The sequence below is a fragment of the Eurosta solidaginis genome, chromosome 1, assembly GCF_040869045.1.
Source record: "Eurosta solidaginis isolate ZX-2024a chromosome 1, ASM4086904v1, whole genome shotgun sequence".
Taxonomy (NCBI): Eukaryota; Metazoa; Arthropoda; class Insecta; order Diptera; family Tephritidae; genus Eurosta; species Eurosta solidaginis.
In genome coordinates this window covers 273,731,215-273,741,472 of record NC_090319.1, presented here as the reverse complement: position 1 = coordinate 273,741,472, position 10,258 = coordinate 273,731,215, and the positions used below count along the sequence as shown (strand labels likewise).

General features: G+C 39.1%; 1 protein-coding gene across 1 annotated transcript; it reads left to right on the top strand.

The window, feature by feature from the left end:
- Positions 1-7,021: 7,021 nt before the first annotated feature.
- Positions 7,022-8,862, top strand: LOC137243166 (uncharacterized). The gene is made up of 2 exons (XM_067770522.1): positions 7,022-8,538; positions 8,610-8,862. Exon 1 carries the CDS (start codon positions 7,154-7,156, stop codon positions 8,267-8,269), a length of 1,116 nt encoding a protein of 371 aa, XP_067626623.1. The 5' UTR covers positions 7,022-7,153; the 3' UTR covers positions 8,270-8,538; positions 8,610-8,862.
- The last annotated feature ends 1,396 nt before the right edge of the window (positions 8,863-10,258 follow it).

Here is a 10,258-nt window from a genome sequence, read left to right as displayed (position 1 = left end):
ATACATAATAGTTGGACAATACAAAAGTTGTGAGCTATTTGACCAGGTAAGTGAAACTCTCTTGACATACATATGTACCTGGATATGTCTTCAACATCCCGTACCGTATCGTATTTTAAGATATTGACGATCATAGCTGATGTTGGATGTTGTAGTCGCAGGTGAATATCGGTCAAGTTTGTTTGCGAGTGACCTGTGGTTCAAATAGCTCACTTCCGCATGCTTTATTCCCCTGATGAAATAAGATTATTATGTAGTATCTTATTTTGAATGAGATATGAAGAATAAATGCATCATAATCGCATTCAAAAATGAGTCAAAAATCTAAACCAAAACGATTGAAATATATTCACGAATATGATCAGAAAATGGCTGTGAAAAGCAGTCAAATATTACTCTAAAACAATTAAAGCTCAATTTTACAATGAAATCAAATATGAATAAAAAGCGTTTCGAAACATGAATCATAAATGATTATTCAAGAATAATCACATTTATGGTACATTTTTCTCCCGACGATACGCTAATATTCGAACAGAAAATGCTTTTAAATTTGAACGTTTTTAATCATCTTAGGGTATGATATTTGAATATTTTTTGATCAAAATTTTCAAAAAATGCTGGCTGGGAACATTTAACATAAAACGTTTACTTTTAACATAAAATGTTTCCTTTTTACATGTAACATTTATTAACAAAAACGTTCATTCAACAACATAAATACATATACAAACTAGTTCAATTAAAATTTTCGACTGCGTCCATTGCATTTGATAGCAGTTGTGTATGCGCCGTTTATATTGTAAGGAATGTTAGCAGCACTGAGCGATGCTATCGTCTCTAAGCCGATGCTAAGCAGTGACGTGAATTCACATCCATAGATCAATCACTATGTATCTACATAAACGAAACAATAATTGCGTATACACATATGTACCATGTACGTATACGAGCAGCGGAGAGTCAATGCACAAACCCATGCATATATCTGAGATACTCCTGAAAGTATGCAATGAGAAAAGCTATAAAATTGTGCAATTGTAGTTACAGCTGAGAAGTTTGAGAGCTGCTGGACTAGTAGATTCTGGAAGCGCCTAGAAGATGCGAATGTTGAAATCCAAGAGTATAAAAGGCGGCAATTGTAGAGGCGCTGGAATTCAGTTTGATTTGAGTTGTCAAGCAGTTTCGACTAAGACGCTATCTAGCGAGCAAGAGCAGTATTATTTGGAAGAGTAGAGTTTCATTTGAGCTATCAATCAGTTTGGTTATTAAGCTAGATATTCGTTGCACAGTTTGAGTGTTATTGTGAAGTACTTTAATAAAGGCCATTTTGCATTATTACAAATTGGAGTTATTTATTCAACAGTTTAGTGCTTCGAACTTAGCAGAGGATTGCAAATAAGAGGATTTGCAAGCAAATTCGTTACAATGGGTGTCAGAAGAGGAATTGTTGAATAAATTCCAGAGGACAACAAGGTCATGGCAAAGTTCAGTGAATTGAAGATCCAGCAACTGAAGAAGGAGTTGGAGAGCCGTGGATTGAATACAACCGGAATTAAACTCGAACTTCAGGCACGACTACGACAGGCAATGAATTAGAAGGAATTGACGTGGAAGAGTATGACTTTCATCTTGAAGGCGAGGAAACAACAAAAATGGAAGAGACAGTTACGCAGACAGTTACGAGCACAGACTTGAACATGATTTTGGCTGCAATATCTGCTCAAACATCGACAGTGGCTTCTCAACTGGAATCGCAAAAGACAGATATAACATCTCAACTAGAAGAACAGAAGACGTATATGGTATCCCAACTGGAATCGCAGGAAACCCGTATAACATCACAATTGGAAGAACAGAAGACATATTTGGCATCTCAACTGGAAGCGCAAGAGGCTCGTATATCTGAAATGTCGGCACAAATTTCGGAACAGGTATCATCGCAGCTCTTTGTGAAACTGGAAGAGCAGGATGCAAAAATTTTACAACTCGAGGACAAAATTTATGCCGAAATAGAAGCATTAAAAGGTCGTATGGAGCAGTTACAACTAAACCGCCCAGCTCTTTCAGGTAAAAACACCATCATTTGACGGTTCTGTTCCTTTCCAGGTCTTCAAGCTGCAGTTTGAGAAGACCGCATCAGTGAACAACTGGAATGTGGAAGATAAAGTTGCTGAACTGCAGCGGAAATCTTACTGACGATTCCAGAGTACGAACGGAACAGTTATGAAGCATTGATGGCCGCTGTCGAGAGATGTTATGGAAGCGAGCATAGAAAACAGATATTCCAAATTGAGTTGCAAAACCGTCAACAAAGAGCGAATGAGACTTTGTAGGAGTTTGCCTCGGATGTTGAAAGGTTGGCTATTTGGCAAATGCGGACGCACCCGTGGAGTACACCGAGAGGGTAAAAATCCAGAGTTTTATAAATGGCATACGGGACGTAGAAACGAAGCGAGCGACATATGCAAACCCAAAACCTACATTCGCAGAAACGGTATCCCATGCACTGACTCAAGAAACAGCATTGCTTCTGTGTAAGCCAGTTTACAAAGCACGCCGTGTGGAGGTAGAAAGGCCAGAGTGGGTAGACGCAATATTGGAGGCGCTGAAAGGATCGCAAAAGCGGAGTGAAAAAGTTATCAAATATTTCAAATGCGTGAAGTCCGGTCACATTGCCCGTCATTGCGATCTTGATCCTAGTAGTTCCAACAATGTGGGTGGCCGTAAACGCAAAGCTGGAGGAGATGAGCAAGAGCGAGTAAGAGGTAGAGATCGAGAGCTAGATCCAGCTATTGATTGCCCTGTGATATCTGTGTTGCAAATTGGTAGAAAATCGAGCAGTCTTACCGTCAGAGGGAATGTGGATGGCAAAGAACATGTACTGACTGTAGATACGGGCGCATCTCATTCCTTGATTCAATCTGATTTGGTCTACAGGAGAGTAAAGTCATTACGTGGAGCAAGGTTGCGTACGGTCACAGGCGAGTATAACCAAGTCCAGGGAGAAGTGATATGTGAAGTCCTAATTGGGAAGGTCATGGTTTTACACAAATTCGTTGTGGCGGAGATCGTTGATGAAGTCATATTGGGAGTGGACTTCTTGGTTGACCATGACATCAGGATCGATATGCAGAGAAAAATTATGCGCTATAAGAACCAGGACATACCACTTAACTTTAGTTTGGAAAAAAGGTTCAGCAGTAATCGGGTACTGGTGGAGAAGACTCGACGAAGGCCACGAAATTCAAAGGTAAAGGTTGATGGAACAAATGGGCCAACAAATCAAAACCGAAGGTACCTGTGAGAGAAACACTGGCATTTAAAAGTCCTAACGGACGTACTAAAACGAAAGAAAGGATTTCGCAGAAAGAATGCAAGGGTGGTTTCAAGCCAAGGAACACTACTGTTGTGAAGCGTCGGAACGATACTGATTATGCAAAGCAAATCCGTCAAGCGCAAGCTCTACGAAGTAGTTCATTGGCCAAACAACAGAGTGTGAAGGAACGGCCCAGGGTAATGAGTAGTAAGATGAAACACTGGCATGACAAGAACTTTAATTCGGAAGGTTTCTTGGCGGGAGATTTGGTACTGTTAAACAACCCTCACCGGCGGAAAGGTGTTCCAGCCAAATTTCGGTGCAGTTGGGAAGGCCCGTACAAGGTTGTGAAGAAGATCAGTGATACCATCTACCGCATACAAATCATTGAGAAACAACGGAGTAGAAGAGTGGTACATTTGGAGTTGCAAGCGACGTTTAGATCGGGAGATTTGTCTGATCGGGACGATCAGACTTAGGTGGGGGGCAGTGTAACGAATGTTAGCAGCACTGATCGATGCTATCGTCTCTAAGCCGATGCTAAGCAGTGACGTGAATTCACATCCATAGATCAATCACTATGTATCTACATAAACGAAACAATAATTGCGTCTACACATATGTACCATGTACGAATACGAGCAGCGGAGTGTCAATGCACAAACACATGCATATATCTGAGATACTCCTGAAAGTATGCAATGAGAAAAGCTATAAAATTGTGCAATTGTAGTTACAGCTGAGAAGTTTGAGAGCTGCTGGACTAGTAGATTCTGGAAGCGCCTAGAAGATGCGAACGTTGAAATCCAAGAGTATAAAAGGCGGCAATTGTAGAGGCGCTGGAATTCAGTTTGATTTGAGTTGTCAAGCAGTTTCGACTAAGGCGCTATCTAGCGAGAAAGAGCAGTATTATTTTGAATAGTAGAGTTTCATTTGAGCTATCAATCACTTTGGTTATTATGCAAGCTATTCGTTGCACAGTTTGAGTGTTATTGTGAAGTACTTTAATAAAGGCCATTTTGCATTATTACAAATTGGAGTTATTTATTCAACAGTTTAGTGATTCGAACTTAGCAGAGGATTGCAAATAAGAGGATTTGGAAGCAAATTCGTTACAATATTATTTACGTCTTCTTTGAAGTTTACCGTCTTCTCTATTTTTTGTTGTAGAAGAGCTTTCGCTGAGGAGCTTTTCATGGCAGAACTACACTCAGAGTGTTTGCCAAATCACTGTCGAGAAAAACTTTTTAAACGGTTTTATTTAGCTTGACATGACAGGCTGGCTGGCTGGCTGGCTGGCTGAATTTTGTAATTGAAATTTAAGTAACTTCCCGATAAGCTACAAGCTTGAAACTTGAAATATGGTTCAGAACCCGATGACAATGCAATAATAAGATAAAAACTCGGATAGGTGGCGCATGGATCGAAATATTTAAAAAAATCGTATACATTCATATTTGGAACACATAATACACACATGAATAGAAAGTGACCTATGAAAAAACCGCCGCTAGGTGTCTCAAGGATCCAGATATTCAAAAAAATCGTATTTGTGGTCGGATTGGGCTCATATTTGGAACACATAATACATACAAGAATAAAAGAAACCTATGAAAAAATCGCCGCTAGGTGGCACAAGGATCGAGATATTCAAAAAAAGATTACATATAGTCCGGTAGATGTGACATTAAAATATTTTGGAGTTCGAGGAGGTACAAGCATACGTGGCACAGAGTCGTGTAAGGTCTTTGGAAGGATTATGTATTGAGGACTTAGATTGTAAGAAATTGTCAGGAAAGAGTCAATGTTAGAATGAGTCACTAAATGAACTAAATAGAATGTGAAATAATAGGCAATTAAATAGACTAAAAACTTGAAAATAAAATAATTTAAACAAATTTTTTTAGTTGAACGGTTTTATTGAAAACAATACTTACATGAAGTAATAGTAATACTAAAAGCTAGAAAATAATTAGGTAGGTCTTAGGTACAAGCCTCGCACTTTTCATCAATCTAGGGCGTTCAAACAATTAAATAAAAGCGTTGGACGCTTCAAACTTATATTTATAGTCATATATAAGACCAACTGAACCTTAATAAGGTTATGCTACGCCTCACATTAGATATTTCACGCGCCATAACGAAACCAGAACCAAACAATTGGACTTTGGTTTTTCGCTCTCCATAATTTCTTAAATACTTTATTGTTTCTTTAGTTCATTGTATCAAAGACTTATTAATTGCGCAATTTCATAATATTTTTTGAATTTTTTTTTAATGAAATCGTCAAATTTTGTACGTTAATTCACCAATAACTAATGCCAACATATGGTTAAGAAAATATATGCCTATGACTGAGGCGTTATGACTATCTCAACTTTGTCAGGGTGTGTTGGGTTAAAACAAACTGCCACACCGGTAATGCAGTTTGCAGACCGATTTCGATTATTCTCAATTAATTTTTCGACAACAAAATTAGAGAGGGAAAATTGTTGAAAATTTCATTAGTTATGTGTTCAGTTAAGTTATGTGTTCAGTGACGTTCCAATGACGCGTGAACCAGATACGGATAGAAATTTAACATACAAATGCAACAACAACGTTGTGATCCTGATATTTATCTGGTTCAATTTCTGATCCGTAAAGCAGTTCTGTTCGTTTCGTTTTCTTTTTTGGTTTTAATTGACACTGCATTCGCAAGCGTCGTATGGCAAGGTGCTTAAAAGAGCCCCTTATACTCCCAGGTTGTCCAAATTCACTTATTCAATTCCGTTATTTGCAGAAATGTTAATTTTTTGTTTTTTTTTTTCTCCTGGCACCACGCCAGGCATAAAATTATTAATATATATTTGAAAATCCAATATATGGATTGTTGCCATGTTTTTTCCACTATCCCGTTATGGGTAAAAGTCAAGTTCGTATGTAAAAGCCTTCCGCGATTTACAACCAGATTGACTGAATTTTTGTATGTGTGCGTGTCGGGTATTTGACGCTTGCCCTGCGACTATCAAATAAAAAGCCATCAATCAACATTTGCATTGAGAAACCGTAGCGTTCGGACGTGAATATGCCGTCATCGGATGACGAATTTTTTTTACTTGCAACTACAGCAGTTTTATTAAATAATAAAAAAATTAATAAAAATTTTATTAAATAATAATAAAAGCTTTACATTGCATAAAGCTGTTAAACATTGATCATTTTCAATAAATTTTAATATGAATTGCTGTTCTTCCGCGCACTTGTTCATTTTGAATGTCGACACAAACTAAATACAACACTGCGTTTTGTCAATCACACCCCGCGACTATCAAATAAGCAAGCGTCAAATGAAAAAATCAAAAATTTTTGATTTTCATTAACGTGTAGCTGACAACAAATACGTGTGTCGCGAAGCCACCCGACTGCACTAACACACACAAAATTCAGTCAATCTGGTTGTAAATCGCGGAAGGCTCTAAAACACGTTTGATTTTTATGGCGCCACGCCAGATATTCCGTAAGTTTATGTTACAATTGTAAAGATAGCAAATTGTAAACGTACTATAAACATATGGTAGCTCTAACAAAAGCTAAATATTGTATTACATTCATAGATAATAAGTATCGATAACCACAGCCAACTTGACAAATGAAGAGCATGAGCAATAAAAGAAAAGAGGAAGAGTCACTTCCGGATGACATTTAACAGAGTAACACGTCTTTCATTTAAGAAAGGAATAATATCCCTCATAATCCACGTTGAATATTCATAAATTTGGAAATTTTATAACTCAGGTGTGTGGTTCAACCACATACCCATTTGGAAAAATTTATATTTATTGTACAACTAAAATGGGCAACCCAAAACAAAAATTGACGAATGCATTACAAGAAGCCGGGGTGGAATTTCCCCCATCAGCCACGACGCAACAGTTGCGCAACTTATTGCAGAGCGTAGTGGGAGTTGGAGCAAATATAATAGCCTCTGCCCCTGGAAACGCTACAGATTCTGACGAAACTAGCGATGCCTTCGATGTTGATGCCAATAATGCTGCCGATGCCGCCAATATATCAGGTGCCAATACCGCCGTTGCCGATCCTAGTATTACTAACGCCACTCTCACTGCCGATGCCGGGAATATAGTAGACGCTAATGCTGCCGATGCCACCAATATAGCAGATGTTAATACTGCCATTGCCGACTCTAGTATTACCAACGCCACTCTTACTGCCGATGCCGCCAATATCAATAATACCCCCGAAAATGCCGCTACAGCAGCTACAGGCACTACCATCAACAGTGCTAGAGGCCAACGAGCCATACCAAGCATTGGCGACCTAGACAAAGAGGTCGTAGCATTAAAGAAGAGGCTTGAAATTTTGACACTAATCAAGAGAATCGAAGATCTTGAAGGTCGGGTCCCTATCAAGAATAAGCAAATTCTAGACTTTGGAGATAACGAGCACGCTCTCCCTAAATTCAACGGAGATGACGTGTCATCCTCAGTACTTAATTTCTTACGTTATTTCGAGGAAATTATGGATTCCTTAGGAGCGGACGATAGGTTCAAGCTTCTGGCTCTCCGCAGTTCGCTAACAGGGACAGCACGAGTCTTTCTATCAACAACAACTGCACTAAATTACGACACCCTAAAGAAGGCGCTGACTGCCGAATTTGACAAAGCAATCACCCGGCAGGAAATTTATAGGAAGTGGAAGAGAAAAGACGAGCCAATTCACTGCTATATACTACACATACAGGCTTTGGCAAAGCGTGCGAATATTGCCGAAACTGAGCTAATAGATTTCATCATCGACGGTATGGGGAACTCGGTTCCGAACATTCAACTCTTGATGACGGCACGCACCCTTGACGAATTGAAGACATTGGTAGTCGCTACCAACAAAAATTTACTGCGACCAACGTCATTGGAATTACTTCCAAGCAGCCCATCACAGCAAACTTAAAACAACAATCAACAATATACACTGGACAACGAACAACGAAACCGAAGGTAGATTCGACGCTATGTTTTAATTGCTCGCGACGTGGGCACATAAAGCCCAACTGCCCGTATCCATTACGCCCAGATGGAGCATGTTTCCGCTGTTGGCACATGGGCCATGAACATCGTTTTTGTCCGAACCCGGCTAAAGTTTTGAAACCACGGGATGACGTGGCATTTGTTGCAGACGAAGCAGACCTAGAGGGAGACGCAATTAGTGCATTTAATTTTGTAAGTATAACATTTAAGTTGGCTAAGGAAACAATATGTGATAAGGCACTTTCTTTATTTGACACCGGCAGTCCGGTTAGATTTATAAAGGCGTCACTTGTCCCAAAAGAGTTGGTAGGAGAGCATTCCGATGGAGTAATATCCAATTATAAAGGCATTGAAGGAAATAATTTAATTATAAAAAAAGTGAAATGTAAAATACGGTTTTTAAATAAATTAAACGAAATTGAATTAAATATTATACCAAATGAGAATATGAACGTACAAGTTATTTTGGGACGTGACTGTCTGTATACTTTCAATATTAAATTAGAAATAAGAGGTATTTATGAACCTAGTAAAGTCTGATAGCTCAACCCACAATTAGTTCCGATGTACACTCTGCCGTTATACCGATACATCCTGTCGACGAACTCCACCAAAGTAAACAAAATTCGTATAAACCTCAGGAGCCAACTGACTCCACTGCTTTTGAAGTGCCCGGTATTTTCAACATCGACATTTCTCACGATGCTAAAGACGTTGACATAGACACCAAGCTGCCCAAATGTCAGCGGGATGAGTTAATACGAATCATTGACGATATTTACCTTAACAATAACTTAATACCTGAGCCACTGAACTATGAAATGAAGATACATTTGACTAGTGATGTTCCCTTTCATTATCCCGAGGGGATAATAAGACCCAGTGACTCGCCGTACGCATCGACTATTGTTCTAGTCAAAAAGAAGAACGGCAAAATACGGGTGTGTGTGGACTATCGTGCATTAAATAAAGTAACCGTGAGGGATAACTACCCATTACCCCTGATAGACGACTGCATCGACTACTTGGAGAAAAAGAAGTTCTTCTCGCTACTCGATCTGAAGAGCGGATTCCACCAGGTGCAGATGGCCCCTGAGTCAATCAAGCTCACCGCATTCGTGACTCCAAATGGCCAATACGAGTATCTAAAAATGCCTTTTGGCCTGAAAAACTCGCTCGCAGTATTCCAACGTTTCATAAATAGCATTTTTCGAGATATGATTGACGATAAAAAGATCATCATCTACATGGACGATATTCTTCTTGCAACTGAAAAATTCGAAGAGCACAAAGACTTATTGAATTCTGTACTAGAACGACACGCTCTACGGAATTTGAAACTCAATGTAGAGAAATGCAAATTCGGGTACCATGAAATGTACTACTTAGGGTATACTGTGACTCGTACGGGAATATTACCAAATGGCTCCCATATAAGAAGCATACAGAATTTCCCAATACTTACAAATCCAAAACAACTGCAATCATGTATTGGCTTATTTTCATACTTCCGTCGCTTTGTGCCGTCCTTCTCTCAGATTGTCAAACCATTGAAAAACCTGCTTAGAAGAAATTCAAACTTTGACTTTGACAAAAAATGCATCGATGCCTTTGACGAGCTTAAATCTAGGTTAGTAAAAAGCACAGTCCTGGCTATATATCATCCAGAATGGGAAACAGAACTTCATTGTGATGCTAACAGCGTAGGTTTTGGCTCTGTCTTGCTGCAACATCAAGATGACAAGAAGTTTCACCCTATTTCATACTTTTCCAAGATTGCTTCTAGCGCCAAATAAAAGTACCATAGGTTCGAGCTGGAAACCTTATCTATAATATACGCACTAAGAAGATTTAGACGATACTTGGAGGGTATACCCTTCACAATCGTTACCGACTGCAGTTCACTGACAAT

Bases quoted from the DNA above. Each gene is read 5' to 3' on its own strand.
- LOC137243166 (XM_067770522.1), top strand. From the start codon at position 7,154: ATGGGCAACCCAAAACAAAAATTGACGAATGCATTACAAGAAGCCGGG.